At 47.5% G+C, this 22,498-nt stretch overlaps 1 protein-coding gene across 3 annotated transcripts in view; it reads right to left on the bottom strand.

The window, feature by feature from the left end:
- TNN (tenascin N) overlaps positions 1 to 22,498 on the bottom strand; it is a 68,859-nt gene that overhangs the window by 10,322 nt on the left and 36,039 nt on the right. For 2 of the 3 annotated variants that reach the window (XM_021063658.2, XM_021063659.2), the window contains exons 10-19: positions 19,454 to 19,717; positions 17,177 to 17,440; positions 15,293 to 15,556; positions 14,641 to 14,904; positions 10,062 to 10,325; positions 7,940 to 8,070; positions 6,595 to 6,727; positions 5,990 to 6,141; positions 1,827 to 1,923; positions 795 to 962 (exon numbers count right to left, since the gene is read on the bottom strand). In XM_021063658.2, the coding sequence (XP_020919317.2) occupies positions 795 to 962; positions 1,827 to 1,923; positions 5,990 to 6,141; positions 6,595 to 6,727; positions 7,940 to 8,070; positions 10,062 to 10,325; positions 14,641 to 14,904; positions 15,293 to 15,556; positions 17,177 to 17,440; positions 19,454 to 19,717 (2,001 nt within the window). The remainder of the gene's footprint in view (positions 1 to 794; positions 963 to 1,826; positions 1,924 to 5,989; positions 6,142 to 6,594; positions 6,728 to 7,939; positions 8,071 to 10,061; positions 10,326 to 14,640; positions 14,905 to 15,292; positions 15,557 to 17,176; positions 17,441 to 19,453; positions 19,718 to 22,498) is intronic. The other variant, XM_084977649.1, reaches the window with a different exon arrangement.

The raw sequence follows: 22,498 nt of genomic DNA, 5'->3' as shown, positions 1-22,498 counted from the left end.
ACATTATCATGCTTCATCATAAGTGATTAGATGTAGTTCCCAGGGCTATACAGCAGGATCCCATTGCTCATCATTCCAAAGGCAATAGTTTGTATCTATTACCCCCAAATTCCCGGTCCAGCCCACTCCCTCCCCTTTCCCCTCACCAACCACATGTCTATTCTCCAAGAATGGCAGTCACACTGCTGAAGCCAAATGAGAAGTGAGCAGACTCCAGGAAATCACCCAGAATGTGGGTTCATCAGCTAATGCACAACAGCCCAAATGGGAGGGGGGGTATAAGGGGAGAGATTTTACTGGGAAGGGGTCCGTATGTAACATACAGAGAAGTTCCATTTTATGATGGTCAAAGATTGCTGTAATGATTCTGTTTGTCTTTTTTTTTTTTTTTTTTTGGCCTTTTCTAGGGCTGCTCCCACAGCAAATGGAGGTTCCCAGGCTAGGGGTCCAATCGGAGCCATAGCCACTGGCCTACGCCAGAGCCCCAGCAACGCAGGATCCAAGCTGTGTCACGACAATGCTGGATCCTTAACCCACTGAGCAAGGCCAGGGATCGAACCTGCAACTTCATGGTTCCTAGTCGGATTCGTTAACCACTGCACCACAACGGGAACTCTTTGCTGTAACGATTATGTTTACCCCCAACTCTCTGCAGGGAGTGGGGTCCCAACTGTCCCTGTGGACATCCACCTTCTCAGAACACTATTCCACGCCCAGACCCGTGGCAGGTGGCAGGTGGATCCTCAGACACCCTCTGCAGGAGGACCTGGCAGGAAGGGAATGTGCTGTCCTACCTGCGGTGCCTTGGTATTTCCCGACCGTGAGCCTGTACCGCTCCTTGCTGGAGGCCACTTGGAAGAAGTCATATATGGCAAAGGCAGATTCGTTGGCTGTCTGGAGGTCCACTCTCACCTCGTACCGGGTAGGCGTGCCTGTGGTGAGGTTGTGCAGCTTGTCGAGTCCTAAGTAAGAAACGAAATTCCAGTAACTCACCTGCCAGTGTATGTGAGTGCGACCCCAAAGCTGCCTTAGCCTTTAACTCCTCTGCTAATGGGGGCCTCCCCACCCACACTGTCTATTTGGGGGGTGGCTCCTTTTCTCCTTCCTTATTTCTTTGGCACAGTCATGCTTATGAGTGTGGAGACCAAGTCCTCTGGGAGGGAGCAGTGGGGGACCATTGTGGGGTGGCCCCACTGACTCTTCCCTCTCAAGCAGGCCAGTTCTAGCTATCATCCACTTACCTCCCCAGTTGGGAAGGGAGTCCAAACACTGACACTCAGGTCACTGAAGGGAGTTTTGAACCAAGCAAACCACAAGCATCATCTACTCTACCAGACACTGAGTTTTCAGGTTACGATTTTTTTAATTCTTCATTTCCCAATTGATGCTTTTGGCTATTTCATTCCCTTTGAACATCTGCTCCAGAAGAGAGCAGAAGGAAACAGGGGAACACAATGCCATAATGACTGGCATTACTGGCAGAATTTCAGGTTCTGGTGTGACCTCCCAAGGAGAGCCCAGAATCCCCATCAAATATTTTTCTTCTCCTGTGGATTCTAAAAAGCTCAGGCTCCAGGCAGATTGTGTGGGGCTTAGGTGCAGCATAAAGCCCACCTACCTGTGACAGTCCTGCCCTCTCACATGCCCAGAGCACACAAGGACCCCCCCAGGGACACGGCTTCGCTAACCTCCTGGCTGGCAGGTTCCTCGGAGGGCAGCTTAGAGCTCTTCTGAATAGGGTGAGCCCCCTCAAGCTCCCTGACCACCTTTTCAGGGGAAAATCTCCCCTCTACAACCCAGCCTTCGTGGATGCTCAAAGGTCCTACCAAGCCAGAACTCCTTCATGGGGTCCCCAAAGCCTTCCACATAGGTCCGCCAGCGCTTGAAGAAGTCCAGCTGCCCGGTGTTCCGCCTCTGGAAGACCTGAGGAGGGAGATGGACATGTCACAGACACACCTGAGCAGCACGACGGGGTGAAAGAGGACAGCAGTGTGGACCGGGGGCTGCCCTGAAGACAGAAGGTAATGCTGACAGTGGTGGCGATGGACTGGAAGTGGAATCGAGAGAGAGAGGAGGAAGTCAAGACTGCTTCTTGTGGTTTGAGCTCACAATGCTGATGGCTATTCACTCAACTGCTGGCTGAGCAAGGGGCTCTGAGAGAAGACAGGTTCTGTGGGTGCAACAGGGGCTCATCTGGGGACCTGGAAAGTGTGAGTGACTCCTGAGATATCCTGGTGAAGGGAGACACCATCAGAGCAGCTGAATGTAAGGGCTGGAGTTCTCGGGAGACAGCCAGACCGGACTTAGCAAGGATCTCGGTGTTTGGCACGTCCCATTCCACTTTCCCCTCCCCCGGAACACAGAAAGATCTTCTTTCTCGGCCTTTCTTGCCATTAAGCTGGAACCATGTGACTTGTTCTAGAGTCAAAAGGCTGTAAGCGGGAACACGGGTGCAGGGCCGGGGGGCTCTATGCTCCCCCACTGCCCTGGGCCACAGTGCCACCGTGAAGGCCACTTATTGACAAGGCAGTGGCACAAGCTGGCATCAGCCTGAATCTCTGAGTCACCACTTAGAAGTGACTGCCAAATCCACAGAAGACTTTGCGCATGTGAGAAAGAAAAAAAGAAAAAAAAAAAAGCTTTTATGGGGAGTTCTCTGGTGGTCTAGCAGTTAGGACTCGGCGCTTTCACGGCTGTGGCCCCAGTTTGAGCCCTGGTCTGGGGATAGAGCTCCCACATCACACCAGGGCAAAAACAAAAACAAAACATTTTATGGGTTAAATCATCTGAATTTGGTGCTGATTTGCTACTGCAATATAGCCCTTTCCATCCTAATGAACATAGAGAGCCACCAGGACATCGAGAGGAAGATGCAGCCACTGGAAAGGATCAGACTGCCTGGGAGGAAAACAGGAACCGAAAAGAGAAAGTGGCCTAGAACGAAGCCTTATGGACCCCAAGATATATGAGCCCCATGGAGCAGGATGAGTTATCAGGGAGGGAAAGGAGCAACTGGCGACGTGACAGACAACTAGGAAACTGTGGAGTCCCCAAGACCAGGAGAAGAAGGTGTGCTTCTTCAAATGCTAGTGAGAAGTCAAGGACCATTTCTTCACTTATGTAACAATCATTTTGAGTTTGAAAACACCAGCTCCTCGGAGCCTATGGGTCAAAAAACATGTCTTAAGATTCTGAGGCTGAGAGTTAATTGCCTAGCACGATGCCAATTCTAGTCCCTTCCCTGGACCACTCCTGGATGGTGGACAGTGGAATCCTAGGGCAGCCGTGAGCACCAACGTTTGGTTCCACATGCACTGCGTCAAATTCCATTCCCACTAAAGTAATTAGTTACACTCTAGGGTCAGCTCAGATCTGACCCTGCCCTCCTAGGACAGATGCTTTACAAAGGCATTTGGTCTCCATCTCCAGTTAATAAACAAAGTGCCCAGGCATTTTTAATTAGTTTGTTTGTTTCATTAATGATTCAGCTTGGCTAGGGAACCCTCCCCCACCAAAAAAGGATTCTGATGCTCTTTGTACAACTATTTAGACCCAGCTCTCTGCTTACTAGCAGTGTCCTTGGGCAAGTTAGTTAACCTTGACAAGCCTCACTTCTCTAAACCATTAGATCAAGATGTTAATAGCCCGCATGTCATTCTCTTAACTCAAGGCTTTTTAGCAAGATCATTAATCATGATAAATCATAAAGTACGGAAGACAGAGTCCGGTGCAGACAAACAGAATAAGGTATTATTATAACACAGTAAATGTTAGTGTGCACTTCATTATATCAAATTCCAAATGAACTGACCCATGGGGATCATTTGTACATCTTGATCAGACAGCCCTAACTGACTCACTCAGAATCTAGTCCATTCCCTTCTAAGAGGTGAATACTTAACAATGAACGACATGGGAAAACAGAAGCCCCTGAGCAAATAAGTCTCAAAGGAGGAAAAAAAAATTCTCTTTTGGTCTGGTTCTACACTGCAGAGCTTCATTGCACTGGAGAGCTCACTCAGGTCTGAATGACTAAATCAGGAGTGAAAAATGAAAACCTCATTTAAATGTCTGTGGAAAGAGCCTCTAATGCAGTCCTTAAGATGTGCAAGCTGGAAAACAAAGATGGAAATATTTGAGACACTCAAGTGTTTCCGGATGGCCTTCATTCCAGTCTCCTACCCACAGCCTCCATTACCTCAGGCAGAGTTCTTCTGGCCTGTCAATCAAAGAGGGTTCTTGCTGCCTGGGATGGAGAAGAACTTCCTTAAAAGGAGTTGAGAAGCTCAGTTTACAAGAGCAATATACCTAAGATCATCTTTCAGTGACAGAAGACTCTCCAACCCTCCAAAACATGGAACTTGTCAGTAAAAGATATGGTGGAGAAGTTTTCAGGACTCCTTATGTTTTCTGGAGTGTGGGGACTTTGAGGAGAACCCTACAGAATCTCTGGTCATGTATTATTTTCAGGAATCTGAATCAGAAAATGTGACTTGGCAGGGCAGGGGGACTGGCGAAGGTTAGAACCCAGAGGGATTTGGTTATTTCTGGAGCAACCTCTGTGTTCTGGTAAGCGGACAACACATAGAAAGCAAGCTCCTTGAGGTCAGGGATTTGTATCTGGTTCACTGCTGGTTCTTGCACCTATCTGACACATAGAAGGCACTCAATAAATATTTGTGGGAAAACAATCATGGGTGTTCCCAGGCTGACAGACTAGTAGGTCTCTTTCTAAAGGTTGTCCTTGGCCCCCATCTCCTTCCCTGTGTGAGGCCGGTTTTCAAAAAGTACAAACATCCTGCCAGTGGTTGACAATGAGCACAAAGGCTGGGAACTGGCTTTAAGCCTGAAGGGACAGATGGCTGGAGTTACAGTGGTGATGATGAGAAGCTGCAGGTACGGCCTCATGAGCCTGGTCAAGGGGAAGGCCTCCCACGTTGCATTCTGTCCCATTATTTTTATAAATCAATCATGAATTTCCCCCATCTGATCCCATTCCTGCCTTTCAGCCATCAGCTGCAGCTGTGTGGATAATATGTTTTTTCTTCTCTGCTGCTTATCAGATGGTATCATTTTATTCGAGGCTGCTCAAGAGTCTTTGGTTTCGCAGGCCCCTGAGTGAATGTGTAAATGAAGAGTCTGGGCTCATGAGATCACGCTTTCTCCTCCCCACAGTGTGTGGCGGAAGCACAGCGGGCAGGGCTGCAGGCTGGCTGGAGGCATTGAGAGCCTCCCTCTGTTCAAGCACAGGGGGTGGGGAAGATGGAAAGTTCAGATTGAAACTCTCATATAATTGGATCAAGCAGATGCAATCAAAGAAGGTGCCATGCGGTTTAAGCAGACAATGGCCCAAGAGAATAAAATTTCCACACAGAGGGATGATCAGAACATTGCCAAGCTTCCCTCTTTCAGGTTTTAACCCTTCATATCAAAGTTCCAAGGGCTCTTCTCTGTACTGTGGAGCCAGCATGCAGAACTTGGACAATGGCCTCCAATTCAGAGGACTGAGCCCCCAAAGAAGTCATGGGTTTCCATCTTGGATGGCCTGAGATGACCCATTGGGAAAACCAATGACCCAGGAGGCTGGAGTCCTAAAATCTGGTCCCAACTTTGTTATTAACTCAGGTGACTTAGCCAAGGCACCTCTCCTTCTGGGCTTCAACTTACTTATCTATAAAGTAGGAATCCCTCGATTTTACTCTATAGCTTTTGTGAAGGTCATGTTTATGAGAGTGAAATGCAGGTAACGCAGTGTAAAGGACATTAATAGATAGCAATAAAACTACACACCTTCCCAACCATCAGCCTTAGTTTATGAGGCCTACTCTATCCCAGGAGTGAAGTTTTTGGGGCCCCATTCTTGCAGTGGGGTGGGATCTCTCCAAAAAAAGCTACAAGCCACCAAAGCTCCCCTTTCCCAGAGATAGAGAAGAAACTGAGCTTCCTGGGATGAGAAGCAAGACACTGCCGAGGGCTCTGCATGACTCACAATCCAGCCACCTCCATCCGTGTCCATGTCACAGTACACCTGCAGGGACTGGCTGGCGTCCCCGTGCAGGTAGATGGTGTAGAGGCCACTGGCGACGTTGCTGTTCTGCTGAACTTGACTGCAGTCCGAAGGGTGTGGAAAACGGGCACCAACTGGGAGCCAGGCAGAGAGATAGTGTCGTTAGGGACAGGGAGGAGGGGAGTGGGGCTAGTTCCCCATTTTAAGATAATTTATTTTGTTGAGAAATTACTTTGGAACCTCCTATCACTTTGCTTCTTCCAACTCTTCCATCTTATTTTTCTCACTCACTCTGCTCTCATCAAACCCTCCAAATGTACTAGAAAGAAGGTCAAGTTCACATCACTTCCTCCTCTGACCCAACCCCCACCCCTCTGCAAATAACACTCCATTTCATTCCCTTCTTTAGTGACTCTACTATGGGATGGATTTCTTTTGAACCATAACCCCATTTCCATTTCCCCATGTCTAAAGAAATCCATAGCCCATAACCCTAAAACACGTGCTCTTCCTTGGGCAGCTTTTGGGGCTCCTCCAGGGCGTGTCCTCCACTGCATTCTGGTTCAGAGTGCAGGAACCCACATTACCTGTGGAAAGGGTGGTGGATATACTCCTGCTACGGCGATCACCCTTAAAGGCAACCAAGGAGACAGGTAGGGCGACACCCTGCTCAAGGCCTTGCAACTCAAACCTCTGGTCCCCTCGTCCAAGCTGCACCTCCTACCAAACAAAGGAGACAGTAGACCGTCATTCCTGTATCACCCCCTGCACCCTGGTGTCAACAGCATTCCCTGGTACTAACAACAGAAGCTTTCTGGGAAGGTAGAGTTCGGTTTCTTTGAGGGCTCGGTGGCAATCCAGAACCCCAGCAGGTCCCAGCCTCTCCCCATGGCACTACTGGGAACTCTATTTGGAACCAGCACTGCCGCTGGGGGAGCATCCACTGGGCCTCCTTGGTGACCTCTGCCCCCTAGACACATGCTGGGGCACCAACCACACCCACCGCTGGCAGCAACAGGTTGGCAACACCAGGCTGAGAAGTTAATAGGGAAGGTGAAGCTGGCCATTGATATCTGTGGGGTAGAAAGATGGTTTTTCCATAACCTTTCTTCTGGATCTGTCTTACTCCCTCCATAAACACAGGGCCAACTTCCTAGAGAGACTGCCATAGCATTAACTGAGATAATGAATAAATCAAAGGACCCTTCCTTCTTTCCTTCCTCCCTCCTTGCCAAGAAGAGAGAATAATAATTTTCCACTGGTGTAAGTTACAAAAATGTGCTGGCCTTCAGATTCCACTCTTAAAATAAGAGTTAATCAGTTTATCCAATAAATATTTAATGACCACCAACCACATGCTAAATTCCAAGCACTTTAGATACAAGGAGAGGCAAAACAGACAAAAATTTCCTGTCCTCATGGAGCTAACATTCATTGGGGTAGACAAACAATAAAATAACATGGGGCAGGGAGTTCCTGTTGTGGCTCAGTGGTAATGAGCCTGACTAGTATCCATGAGGAGGCGGGTTCAATCCCTGGCCCTGCTCAGTGGGTTAAGGATCCAGCGTTGCCATGAGCTGTGGTGCAGGTCACAGATGCATTGCTGTGGCTGTGGTGTAGGCTGGCAGCTGCAGCTCCAACCTGACCCCTAGCCTGGGAATTTCCATATGCCCTGGGTGCAGCCCTAAAGACAAACAAAAACAAAAAACCATGACAGCCAGCTGGGAAGGAGAAGGCACACAGATCAGTTCCATAAAATGAGACTACGTATGTGTTGTTCAAAAGGAATTTTGTCCCTTGAACACAGCAGATGATCAATAAGGATCAATGCCTTTATCAGCAGGGTGCCAGGGGACCAGTTATGAGCTGGTTGGCCCAAGGGAGGGGTGGGTGGGGGCAGAAGGAAAAAGACAAGGAGTGTCTGTCCCGTACCTTGACAGTGCCATCTGGGAATTGGTAGGTCAGAATATAGCCATCGATCTGAGCAGATGGGGGTTTCCAGGTCAATACCCCACTAGACTGTGTTACAGAAGACGGACGAAGGTTTTGGGGAGGGTCAATGTCTGTAGATAAAACATCAAGTCATTATTATTTCTAAGGAAGTGAGATAAGTGCACTCACAAACCAGGGGCACTCGGCACACGCTTCCGGGGAAAGACGACCAGAAGACCAGAAGGGCGCCCCCATGCCTGGCCTTGGGAAACCACCCAAGACTTTACATACAGCCCTCGGGAAGGAGCCTGACCCTAAATTCACTGAGAAATTTAGGGAAAATGGGGGCCAATTAGGTTGCTTATCACATAACTAAGTAGGCAGCCTTCAAGGCATACCCTGTACAGAACAAGGGAGTGGGGGAGGTGCTGGTGCAAAGGAGGAGAGAAAGGAAAAAAAGGTAGGAGAGGTATGGGAAAAGCAGAGATTTCTTCTGGATCCTATGCACCTGCCCGCTAAACACCAGAGGGAAAGTGTGGGTGCGCGTGTGTACCACAGACCCGGAAAACAAAAGCGCCGCAGAAATTCTACTCGGCACCACAATAACTGGTTAGACGGCTCATTTTTTGTAACCAAAAAAGATATGAATGGAAATTTCCATTTTGAAAAATCATTATCATAGAAGGTGATTTTAATTTAGAAGTTTCCAAAAAAGATGTCTCCAGGCTATTTTCGACCCAGTAGCATTTCAACTGAGAACTGGATTGCAGTCATTTTAATAGGAATCAGGCAGCTGTTGTTTTGAATTAGGATGTTTTGACAAATATGGGGTTTCTGTAATATCAGCTTGGTGTGACATTCTAAAGCGCAACATCTGGTATGGATTTTATTCCATCCATCACATGGAAAAACTGGATTTCCTGCCTGCAAAATTAAAGCAAAACCTTAACTCTTTAAATATCTTAAGCCGGCTTCTGCCACCTCTTGGACTGCCCGCCCTTCCCCGGGGTTCTGGACTTGAGATGTCTATCTTAAGTTATTTCTACAAAGCTGAAGGATAAAATATTATTGACTTTAAAAGTGGAGAAAGTGAGGCTTCTGCCACCTCTTGGACTGCCCGCCCATCCCCGGGGTTCTGGACTTGAGATGTCTATCTTAAGTTATTTCCACATTTCTACAAAGTTGAAGGATAAAATGTTATTGACTTTAAAAGTGGAGAAAGTGAAGCAAAGAGAAGATGAAGAAGAGAGAAGAAAGGAATATGAGGAATGGGAAGGGAGAGGGGCGGGGGAGGGGAGAAGGGAGGAGGAAGATGCTGGTTGCCTCGGGAGAGCAGCACTGGGTATTAGGGAGCCTGGGATGTGGAAAATAGCTTTTCTTTCAACACATCTTTGTTTAGTTTGGAAATTTTTACTATATGCATGTATTACTTTGTTGATCAAAAACTTCTGTTAACTGTAACTAATAAAAATAATAAAGACATTCAAGGCACTTCTAACTCCAGTGGCCATACTTGGTGTCCTCAGCCACATGGCGGATGGCCAGGCCTTGCCCAGACTGTCTAAAGAGGCCCACGGACATCAGGGTGGGCTCAGTGATGCTCTCAGGTCCCCCTGAGGCCTGATGCTTATGACGCTCACCGAGGCCAGAGGCCTCATCACACATATACAATACAAGAGGTCCAGGCCCTTTTGGTCACCCACTGGAGAGGGACAGTGAGGGCAGGGAGATGCTCTACCATTGTCCCCAGTCTGGTGACAGAAGCAGAAGAGGCGCCTTGCTTCCCTCTTCTCCAAAGTGGAGCTGAGGCCCGAGCAAGTTCTCACCTCCAGAGCCTGGGAGCTGGGCTGGGGGAAGGGGTGGGAAGGGAGGCTACCTGTGCAGAACCATCTTGAAGGAGTCACTCTAGTCTGATGTCACACCTCTCCTCTACACTCTTTCATCTTCATCTGAACAGTCATGTCAATGTATTACCTCCAAAAGGTGGAAAGGGAGCCCCTTTGAAGAATGCCTTCTGGTGAAAAAAAACTGTTCCCTCTGCTCCCCACCCGAGCCGGGGATATGCAGGAAGACAGTCTCCTGATAGGTGTGAAGGGTTCAATGTCCTCATCCCCCACAGTACCTGTCAGGGCCGTGGTGTCGGCCTTCCTGCTCTCCCGGTCCCCCTTCTGGGCCCACACGTGGACCGTGTACTCCACGCCCGGCCTCAGGCCCGTCAGGACGGTGCTGCTCTGCTCCTTCCCCACTGGCACCTCCCTGGTGTCTCCGTCAGCAGAGGTGTAGCGCACCAGGTACCTGTCGATGACAGCCTGCGCCGGGTCCCAGGAGACGGTGGCCGTGTTCTCTGTTACCCGGGTGGTCACCAGGTTTTGGGGGCTGTCAATTTCTTTTGTAAAAGGAAAGGCTGAATTTTAGAGCCCTGGGAGGACATCTCAACACCCCATCACCATACACGTTATCTTTATCAATGATCCAATTCCACTGAAAACATTCTCCAGGGAAACAAGCCCCAGCATATTGAGACTGGAAGGAATGAGATTCTCTCCAAGTTAATCAACATGGAAATTTTCTCTGCTTCTAGTTCCCACAAAAATGAAATAAAAATCTCCTGAGCAACAAGATAAGCCACACAAATGGCAACCAAAACAATCCCTTTTGTTATCGCCGTGGTATCTAGTTATTTTGTTTCACAGAATTTGAGAGCTGAGCAGTCCCATCTTCCAACTTTCTTGTCTTCTATAAAAGAGGAGGAGAAGGGAGACCCAGAGAAATGAAAAGACTCATCCAAGTTTCTGCTGTTTTCTTGTGTTAAAACCTGGGCCCTCCAAACAGAAACAGATTCACAGCTGTAGAGAACAGACTTGTTGTTTCCAAGGGGGTGGGTCGGTAGTGGAATAAACGGGGAGTGGGGGGGTAGATACAGACTATCACGGTTTGAATGGACAAGCAATGAGGTCCCGCTACACAGCACAGGGAACTATATCCAATCTCTTGGGATAAATGATGATGGAAGATAATATAAGAAAAGGAAGGTATATAGGTGTATGATTGGGTCACTTTGCTGTAGAGCAGAAATTGGCACAATATTGTAAATCAACTGTACTTCAATTTTTTAAAAGTGTAAAAAAAAAAAAAAACTGGACCCTCTTTGCTCTAAATTTTAAGCCCTCCCACCTTCTCAAGGACATTGTTCCCTCTCATTTACCCTCTTTCTCCCGCATCACCCGTCTCCCCTCCTCTTGCACTGTTCCCAGACAAACAAGCTCTAGGATCTCTCATCCCTCTGCACCCTAACGGACAGAGTTCTCAGGAGACTCGTCTGCATATCTCAGCTTCACTCCTCACCTCCCATCACCCCTCAACTCAGTGAAGTGTGGCATTTTCTACAGCACACCAACTGCTTGTCTGGGGCACCCACGATATCATGTTGCCGAACTCAAAGGCACCTGCTATCTGCACCTTGCTTGACCTCTGAACAGCATTTGGCAGAGCTCAGCCGCTCCCTCTGTCTTGAAACACTCTTGGCTTTGAGGACCAGGCACTCCCCCGGGTTCCTCCTAACCCCTGACTCCCCCTCTTCCACGTCCTTCATCAGCAACCTGGAAGTGGTAGGGCGCCCAAGACTCTCTCTTCCTCTCTGTCTACAGGCGATCTCACCCCTGTCTGCACCTTCAAATATCAGCCAGAGGCTCACAGCTCCCCTGTGGGGAGCAAGTCTGAGCCCCTGACTTGGCTCTGCAACCACATACCCACCACAGTGCCTAGCATGTAGTAGACACTCAGTATTTGTGGAATCAATAAATAAGTCACTTGATTAACCAAGGAATCTCACAAGTATCTTAAGCTTAAATGTCTAAAAGTCTTTTTTTTTTTTTTTTTTTTTTTGGCTACACCCATGGTATGCAGAAGTTCCCAGGCCAGGGATCAAGCCTGTGCCACAGCAGTGACCCCAAGCAGGGGCAACACCAGATCCTTAACCTGCTGAGTCACCAGGGAACTCCTCTAAAAGTCTTATAATTAAAGTTCCTCCCCAAATGTATTTATCTCTCAGAAAAAGATGCCCTAGTCCTCTACATTGCTTAAGTCAAAAACATAGGTCAGGAGTTCCCGTCGTGGCGCAGTGGTTAACGAATCCGACTAGGAACCATGAGGTTGTGGGTTCGGTCCCTGCCCTTGCTCAGTGGGTTAACGATCCAGCGTTGCCGTGAGCTGTGGTGTAGGTTGCAGACGCGGCTCAGATCCCGCATTGCTGTGGCTCTGGCGTAGGCCGGTGGCTACAGCTCCGATTCAACCCCTAGCCTGGGAACCTCCATATGCCGTGGGAGCGGCCCAAGAAATAACAACAACAAAAAAGACAAAAGACAAAAAAAAAAAAAAAAAAAAAAAAAGGTCAAACTTGGCTCCTCATTTTCTTCCTGCCCCACACCTTTCTCATCCATCAACAAATACTGTCATTTATGCCCCCAAATATGCACTCAGATACCCCCTTTCTCACGCCATTGCCATCACACTTGTCAAAATCATCACCACCACTCCCTTGACTTTTATTACAGCCTCTTTAGTAACTTCCTACTTCTCCCCTTATCATCTCTCCCATTTATTCTCCTCGCTCTGGCCTGAATAACCTTCTTAAGATGAATATTGCATCATGCCGCTCTTCTACTAATAAACACAGCACATCCCGTATGATCTGACCTGTCCTCTTTTCCGCATCTTCTTATGCCACTTTCTCTCCCACTCTCTATGCTATGGCAATACCAGCCTCCTCTCAGTTCTTCAGCCATCATGTGCTATTCCAGCTTTGGGCTACCACACGCATTCTTCCCTCTGCTCCAAGTGGCTACTTTCCCCCAATAGCCATTCTCCCCTTCCTCTGCAAGCTCCTCCAATAGATCTCTGCAAGGATGTAAATACTCTATCATCTGCATTGCCGAATACAGTAGCAATGAGTCACATGTGGCCACTGACCACTGGGAATGTGGCTAGTGCAACTGAGGGAACAATTTTTAAATTATTGTTAATTAATTAAAATTTAGGAGTTCTGGAGTTCCCGTTGTGGCTCAGCGGTTAATAAATCCGACTAGAAACCATGAAGTTGCAGGTTCGATACCTGGCCTTGCTCAGTGGGTAAAGGATCTGGCATTGCCATGACCTATGGTATAGGTTGCAGATGAGGCTTGGATCTGGCATTGCTGTGGCTGTGGTGTAGGCTGGCAGCCGTAGCTCCAATTCAACCCCTAGCCTGGGAACTTCTAAACACTATAGGTGTGGCCCTAAAAAAATAGCAAAAAAAAAAAAAAAAGCACACATTTAAATTGACAAATGTCATTAGTAGCCATGTTGGAAAGGAAGTATAGCAGAATGGCAGCTGAGCACATGGCCCTCCAGCTAAAGACTTTGTTTCCCAGTCCTGTCTTAATAGTGAGGTCTGGCACTGTGTCTTGGATCTGGCCAGTGAAATGTGAGAAGTAACGTGTTCAGTGCAGTCATGCTCTTCCCTTTCCCATGCCCCTTCCCACTGGCGGGAGTGGGGATGGGTGACGACCACACAGATGCAGGCGACTTTCTAGGGATGGCTGAGCAACAATACAGAAGGAGCCTGGGGCTTCTGAACCATGCAGCTGCCATATCTGCCTTGACCCCTTACATTCTGACCATTCCCCAGGAGAGAAATAAAACCCCCTTCTCGTGGAGTTCCCATCGTGGCTCAGTGGTTAACGAATCCGACTAGGAACCATGAGGTTGCAGGTTCGGTCCCTGGCCTTGCTCAGTGGGTTAAGGATCCGGCGTTGCCGTGAGCTGTGGTGTAGGTTGCAGACATGGCTCGGATCTCGCGTTGCTGTGGCTGTGGCGTAGGCTGGCGGCTACAGCTCCTATTCAACCCCTAGCCTGGGAACCTCCATGTGCCGCGGGAGCGGCCCAGGAAAAGGCAAAAAGGCAAAAAAACTAAAACAAACAAACAAAAAAAAACCCTTCTCGTTTAAGCCACTGTTATTTGGGTGTTTCTGACAACATGTATCTTAACTGTTACTCACCCCATTCCATTTCCTCCTGCTCTCTACATCCCATTCTCTATATATCTACACACTCTTCATCTCATTTATAGAACTTATCATTATAATTTGTAGTTACAGATGTTTGCTTGTTGTCTATCTTTCACACTGGCCTTAAGAGAGTAGGAAGCCTATCTGTTCTGTTTACCACTGCATCCTAAGCCTGGCACTTAGAAAATGTACGTTAACATTTAGCTGCCTGTTGAAATGAACACAGAGCTCCAGCTGCCAAGGGTAACATTTGTTCCTTTAGACTAAACTCCATCTCTCAAGTCAAACCTACATAAAATCGGTTGCCACAAAACAGTACTTTAACCCAGTGTTTTTAAGCATTTTATATTGGTTTTATCTTATTCCCTATAATTTCCTATAACTGAGAGGCACAGTGATTAAAAACACAGGCTTCGGAAAGGAGTTTTAAGGATTCATAGGACTGCTCATTACTGAGCCTGTTATAATGCTTAGTTCTTTCTTTAGGCCAATTTTGTTTTGTTTTGTTTACAGCAAACTCTCAAAACAGCCCACAGTCCCTGAGGCCACAGGCCCCAAAGCAGCAGTGCCATAACTCAGCAACAGTGCCATAACTCAGCAGCAGTAGACCAGCCCACAGGGATAACCCTAGTTTGTTTTCCTCTTCCCTCCTGTTACCTGTCGGGGCCATGGTGTCGGCCTTCCTGCTCTCCCGGTCCCCCTTCTGGGCCCACACGTGGACCGTGTACTCCACGCCTGGCCTCAGGCCCGTCAGGACGGTGCTGCTCTGCTCCTTCCCCACTGGCACCTCCCTGGTGTCTCCGTCAGCAGAGGTGTAGCGCACCAGATACCTGTCGATGACAGCCTGCACGGGGTCCCAGGAGACGGTGGCCGTGTTCTCTGTCACCTGGGTGGTCACCAGGTTTTTGGGGCTGTCAATGTCTGAAAGGAAAAATGTTGAGAATACGCTATTCACTATTTCTTTAATGACCACACCCTCAGCATATGGAAGTTCCAGGGCCAGGAACTAAATCTGAACCACAGCTGCAACCTACACTGCAGCTGTGGCCATAATGGATTCTTTAACCCACTTTGCTGGGCTGGGGATCAAACCCATACCTCTGCAGCAACCCGAGCCACTGCAGTCAGATTCTTTATTCATTTATAAGCATATGTCAAATGCCACTGTGTATTTCTATTATGAAGAAACACCACCCTGCTCTTCCACACATCATCAATTCTGCCAGTGTCAGAGCAGGAAAACAGAACTTGACCAGCCACAGGCTTAGCAGGACAGGCCTTACATTCCGGAAGAATGATGCTCCATTACCTGTCGGAGCTGTGGTGTCGGCCTTCCTGCTCTCCCGGTCCCCCTTCTGGGCCCACACGTGGACCGTGTACTCCACACCCGGCCTCAGGCCCGTCAGGACGGTGCTGCTCTGCTCCTTCCCCACTGGCACCTCCCTGGTGTCTCCGTCAGCAGAGGTGTACCGCACCAGGTACCTATCGATGACAGCCTGCACCGGATCCCAGGAGACGGTGGCTGTGTTCTCTGTCACTTGGGTGGTCACCAGGTTTTTGGGGCTGTCAATGTCTGAAAGGAAAAATGCTGATCATTATGAACCATTTTATTTATGGCCACACCCTCGGCATATGGAAATTCCAGGGCCAGGAACTAAATCTGAACCACAGCTGCAACCTACACTGCAGCCATGGCAACACTGGATTCTTTAACCCACTTTGCCAGGCTGGGGATCAAACCCATACCTCTGCAGCAACCTCAGCCACTGCAAGTCAGATTCTTAGCCCACAATATCATGGTAGGAACTCCAAATATGCACTATTAATAGGCCATACAGTGCAGAAGCTCATGACCATTTTGCTTGAGGGGACACCCTTTCACATTCGGTTTTTCCATCTTCACACTCTAACTGCTCATGGACATACATCACCTCTCCCCAGGCAGACTTTGACCCCTCAAGGAGAAAGCACAGGAGACCAAAATCTGAGCATCTACATTATTTCCTCTACCAAGAGTTTAGCAAGACAAATGTCTTTATTCATTTATAAGCATATATCAAATGCCCACTGTGTACAAGGCACGATGCCAGGCAGTGCACAGGGTCCAATTGAAGAAGACATGGTCTCTGCTCACAAGCAGCTCATCATTTTATTTCTAGCATCATGTCAAGGAAGAACTCCCACTGCAGACCAGAAGATTCTACTGGCCAGATGCAAATGTGAGCTCCCAGAGGAAGAAGGCCATATTCTATTTCCCTGGGGGTCCCCACGGTCTAGTAGAGAGCAGGGCCCATGGAAATATGCCCAATACATATTGTTAAATGCATCAGCAAAAGTAAAACCTGGTTTAATATCCTTTAGCATATCACAGATTCACCTGTAATGCTGCTTTGCTGGCTAAACCACTGTACAGAAATATAATCACACATCTCTTTCACAATAAGATGAGATTATACCTAGAACTTCAGACCTGAAACTATACAATATTGTAAATCAACTGTACATCAGTTAAAGAAAAGAATATAACATAAATGTTATTTTCATCCTCAAAATTAGAATTATCATATGAAAGCAGGAAAGTAAACCACACACATCTACTGGATCTGGTGGATATAAAGTCTACTTTTTTGAAGTTGAATTTTGAACATTTTTTTTTTTGGTCTTTTTTGTCTTTTTTTTAAGGCCACATCCACGGCATATGCAGGTCCCAGGCTAGGGATCTAATGGGAGCTGCCAGCCTACACCACAGATCAAAGCAAAGCCAGATCCTTAACCCACTGAGCAAGGTCAGGGATCAAACCCGCAACATCATGGTTCCTAGTGGGATTCGTTTCCGCTGCACCCCGATGGGAACTCCTGAACATACTATTCTTAATATTAACCATATTTGATTTTCCTTTCCAGTTTCCAATCACAAACTCTACAGAAGACTCTCAACACCATTGGCAACAAAAGAGTCATGCGCTCAGAGGAGCAGTCATAGCAAAACCATGGCTGCCAGGTGCACGTGACTTGTCAAGAAGCCAGTCCAAGGGAAGTGAGGGATGGGGTATGCAGTCTATTATGAAAGAACACCACCCTGCTCTTCCACACATCATCAATTCTGCCAGTGTCAGAGCAGGAAAGCAGAACTTGACCAGCCACAGGCTTAGCAGGACAGGCCTTACATTCCAGAAGAATGATGCTCCATTACCTGTCGGGGCCGTGGTGTCGGCCTTCCCGCTCTCCCGGTCCCCCTTCTGGGCCCACACGTGGACCGTGTACTCCACGCCTGGCCTCAGGCCCGTCAGGACGGTGCTGCTCTGCTCCTTCCCCACTGGCACCTCCCTGGTGTCTCCGTCAGCAGCGGTGTAGCGCACCAGGTACCTGTCGATGACGGCCTGCACCGGGTCCCAGGAGACGGTGGCTGTGTTCTCTGTCACCTGGGTGGTCACCAGGTTTTTGGGGCTGTCAAGGTCTGAAAGGAAAAGGATGATCAATAAACACTATTAACAGATTGAGATCTTTCGGTCTTGATGCCGGGGAAGAGGCAGTCTCGGTTCTAACGCTTTTCCATCTCCTCTGAGGATTTTCAGTTGATTCATGGATATAGATCTTCTTGCCATAGCCGGACTCTTTGGTCCTCAAGGAGGCAGCACAGGACAGTAGAATGGGCACTGGCTCCAGAGTCAGCGGAGCTATTTCCATCCCAGCCCAGAGCAGCAGAGCAGAGGGGCAGACAGAGCCCTGGGCTGGAACCAGGAGACCAGGGTTCTAGGCCCAGCTCCACCATCAGCCAGGGGTGGCCCTGGGCAACTCTGCTGCCTCTGGCTGCGTCTCGACTCCTCATTTGTAAAATGTGGGCCTTGACTAATAGATTTTAATATATCATGGTGTCCCATGAATATTCCAGAACTCTTACTCCATGAATCATCAGCTAACTTGGTGACTTATAGAAACCACTCACTTCTCTGTACTTGAGGTTTCTCAACTGTCAAATGGGGATACTGACTCCTGCCCTGCCCACTTCAACAAATTCCTCTGAGTACCAACCAAAGGAGGAATATAATTCTCAGGCACGGCTGATAGGAATGTAAAATAGTGCCACCATTCTGGAAACAATTTGGCAGTTTCTCCAAAAGTTAAACACGGAGTTACTATGTAACCCAGCAATTCCACTCCTAGACATATAGCCAAAAAAACTGAGAGCCTATGTCCACACAAAAATGTGTACACAGATGCTCACAGCATCATCGTTCACCACAGCCCCAAAGTGGAAACAATCCTAATGCTCATTAAGTGACAAACTGATAAACAAAATGTATTAGATCCATGTATTATTTGGCAATAAAATGAAGTATTGACAGAAGCTACAACATGGATAAACCTGGAAAATACTACGCTTAGTAAAGGAAGCTAGTCACAAAAGGCCACATTTCAGATGAACCTATTGACATGAATGTCCAAAATACAGAAATCTCTAGAGACAGAAAGCAGTGGTTTCCAAAGGCTGGAGAAAGCAGGGATGAGGAATGACTGCTAATGGGTACAGGTTTGGTTTTAGAGTGATGAACATATTCTGAATGACATGGTGATGATGGCTGCGCAAATCTGTGAATATACTACAAACCACTGAACTGTACACTTTAAAAGGGTGAATTTTATAGTATGAAAGTTACAATTCAATAAGTTTGTTCTTTAAGAAAGAGAGACGGGAGAGCTTAAAAAATTAAGAACTGCTATTATATAAAAGTACAATATTTGGATCCTCAAAACAAAGCACAGAGTACTCAAAAGAGGATTTATCAGAATTCCCTTTGTGACTCGGTGGAAATGACTCATGAGGTTGTGGGTTCGATCCCTGGCCTTGCTCAGTGGGTGAAGGATCTGGCGTTGCCATGAGCTGTGGTGTAGGTCACAGACGTGGCTTGGATCTGGCGTTGCTGTGGTGCAGGCTGGTGGCTACAGCTCCAATTTGACCCCCTTGCCTGGGAACTTCCATATGCCATGGGCACAGCCCTAGAAAGGAAATCAAAACAAACAAACAAACAAACAAACAAAAATGAGGATTTATCCACTAGGAAAGCGATAACACTTCCTTGTTCCAAAGAGATTATAGCAAAAACCATTTCCCTAAAGTACTTAGTTCACAGACCTAACATGTGGTTTCTATTTTTTTTCCCCTTTCAAGAAGAAACATGAAATGACTGATGACAAAGAAAATACACAATTGGAGAAGAACAGTGGGTACATAAAACCAAGCATCATTTATCTTTACAAGATCAAAGTATGAGGCCAAATTATGAGCTCCTTATTTTGATATAATATGTAAAAAGGAAGTGAGGGATGGCCTGTGGTTTGACAGAAATGTACTATCCTGCTTTTCCACACATCATCAATTCTGCCAGTGTCAGAGCAGGAAAGCAGAACTTGACCAGCCACAGGCTTAGCAGGACAGGCCTTACATTCCAGAAGAATGATGCTCCATTACCTGTCAGGGCCGTGGTGTCGGCCTTCCCGCTCTCCCGGTCCCCCTTCTGGGCCCACACGTGGACCGTGTACTCCACGCCTGGCCTCAGGCCCGTCAGGACGGTGCTGCTCTGCTCCTTCCCCACTGGCACCTCCCTGGTGTCTCCGTCAGCAGCGGTGTAGCGCACCAGGTACCTGTCGATGACGGCCTGCACCGGGTCCCAGGAGACGGTGGCTGTGTTCTCTGTCACCTGGGTGGTCACCAGGTTTTTGGGGCTGTCAAGGTCTGAAAGGAAAAGGATGATCAATAAACACTATTAACAGAGTGAGATCGTGTGGACTTGTTGCTGGTGGTGAGCCAGCTCCCTGTTCTCATAATTTTTCTCTCTCATATGTCAGTTTTCAGTTGTTTCATGGATGGAGACCTCTTTCCACATCTGGACCTGTAGATTCTCAGGGAGGCAGCACAGGACAGCAGAAAGAGTAGAAGACCTGGAGGCAGAGAGTCATGGCCCTGGCTGGGCCTGTTTCTTCACTTGTAAATCTGGGCTTTAGTCTGGATGGACTTGGAAGGTTCCTTCAGGCACTGCTGTTCACGTATGCATCTACTTTGGTAAATGACTAGCTTGTTTTGTGCCTTTGGGCAAGTCACTTCACTTTTGCAAAATGGAGTTTTTAATAGTTATTATACATACCTCTCCAGGTTGTTCTGAAAACCAGGACAAAAAAATGTCAGGTAGCAAAGAGGCCTTGAAACTACTAAAGTATTATAGTGTTTAAAGCGAACAAAAAAAAGCAGGGGGGAGATAATATTCATGTATATTCTTTAGAATTGCCCTGAGTGGTATCTGAGTTAATAACATGCCCCTTATGACAATTCCTGGCACAGAGTGGATGTCCAATGATCATAAGCTATTTTAAGTGATCTCCGTTTGCTGGTAGTTTATGAATGTGCAAGATTATGTTCCTTCATACCACACAGAGAGAAGGTGTTAAAAAATGTATTTACTGGAGTTCCCGTCATGGCGCAGTGGTTAACGAATCCGACTAGGAACCATGAGGTTGCGGGTTCGGTCCCTGCCCTTGCTCAGTGGGTTAACGATCCGGCGTTGCCGTGAGCTGTGGTGTAGGTTGCAGACGCGGCTCGGATCCCGCGTTGCTGTGGCTCTGGTGTAGGCCGTTGGCTACAGCTCCGATTCAACCCCTAGCCTGGGAACCTCCATATGCCGCGGGAGCGGCCCAAGAAATAGCAACAACAACAACAACAAAAAAGACAAAAGACAAAAAAAAGAAAAAAAAATGTATTTACCATGAAAATAATAATGCTTCTTTGTTCCAACTTATAGTTCTATGTGCTTTGTTTTACTGTGCATCACAGATACTGCGCTGTTTACAAAGTGAAGGTTTGTGGCAACTCTGTATCCAACAAGTCTGTTGGTACCAATCTTCCAACATTTTCTCACTTTGTGTCTATGTTGTGTTTTGGTAATTCTCATAATATTTCAAACTTTCTCAGTATTATGGTTTTTGTTATGATGATCAGTGATCTTCAATGTTACTATAATTCGCTGAAGATTCACACGATGATTAGCATTTTTTGGCAATAAAGTATTTTTAAAATAAGCAATATACCTTTTTTAGAACAATGTTATTGCACACTTCTTACGGTGCAATAAGTCATGTTTACAGTACAGTGTAAACATAAATTTTATATGCACTGGAAAACAAAATTCATGTGACCTTCTTCATTGTAATATTCACTCTATTGCAGGGAAACCTACCCAAAATATCTCTGAGGTATGCCTGTAGTTCACTTCAAAAGCCATTACTCTAAGGTCCTATCACACATGTGCAATGTGGGACTATTCTTATCTTGGCTTAGGCTGTGACTCTGAGAAAACTGGTATCTATATTCCAAACCAAGGGCCCACAGCCAAGATGAGACCAAGAGTTTTATGGCCCTTGCTTGACCAACCAACTCCAGACTATGAAAGAGGTACAAACAGGTGGGACTTAAAGAGTAGATTTCTTTGGAAAGAGTTACACCTTGAGTCCCATGGGTAAGAGCCAAGCCTCGAATGAGCAGTTGCAATGGGATCCCTAACAGATCTGCTTAAGTATACTCCAGAGCAATGGTTCTCAACTAGGGGTGATCAGCAATGTCTGGAGACATCTTTGGTGGTCTCAGTTCAGTGTGGGAATGGGGGGCTCCTGGTACCTAATGAGTAGAGGCCAGGGATGCTGCTAAACATCCTCCATGCATAAGTCAGACCCCTGCATCAAAGATTTATCCACAACATCAACTGTGTCAAGGTTGAGAAACCCTGCCCAAAGCTTGGGGAACACCATGGGCTGGTGTGTGACATGTGCCCGAAATAGCTGTGAGAAACTGGCTGGTTGCCCTGCTGCAGAGCAACGAGAGAGGCTACAGCATTGAAAAAGAACTATACAGCCAGTTGCGTGGACAAAGGAGCCATGTGTGTTCCCCATGGACCAGACGGGGGCTGAGGAAAGGAGAGCCCATCTAGGATTGTTCTGGAAGATGTCTAAGAGGGTCGCCTGAGGCGTGAGATGACCCCAGAAGGAGGGGTCAGTGCGGGGAGAGGAAGGGGCATTAGGGACAAATAGGAGAGGTGCATGTGCCCACAGGATCATTAGAGGGAAAGATCTGAGGAAAAGAGGACAGATGAGGTGTCCTGAAGAACCCAAGTGTTCCAGGAGGGAAAAATGAGCTTTAACCCTAGTCAGGCCCCATGACAGACCCCAGCCAGCTGTGACTGTTACCTTCGAGCAAGACCCCCACCTCTCCTCCTCCTGACCCCTGACCTCCCTCACTCCCAGCTGTACCAAACACAAATGGGTAAGATACTCTAGTTAGTACTCCGGAAGGACAGCGCTTGAAGAACAGAAGGGAAATAAAAGAGAAGCCGAGCATGGCCCTTTCCATGGCACGAGGTTAACCTGCAAATGGCCCAAGCTGATGGAGAGAAGCAGGTTTAACTTTGAATGACATACAATTACAGGGATGTAGACATCTTAATTATCAGAATGACATATGTTGGGGGCT

The sequence above is a fragment of the Sus scrofa genome, chromosome 9 (genome assembly GCF_054392235.1).
Source record: "Sus scrofa isolate SSC_HxYL_T2T_F1_AM1 chromosome 9, Sscrofa_HxYL_maternal_Yorkshire_Landrace_v2.0, whole genome shotgun sequence".
NCBI lineage: Eukaryota > Metazoa > Chordata > Mammalia > Artiodactyla > Suidae > Sus > Sus scrofa.
Note: the sequence above shows the minus strand (reverse complement) of the source record. Positions and strands in the feature narration are given on the sequence as shown.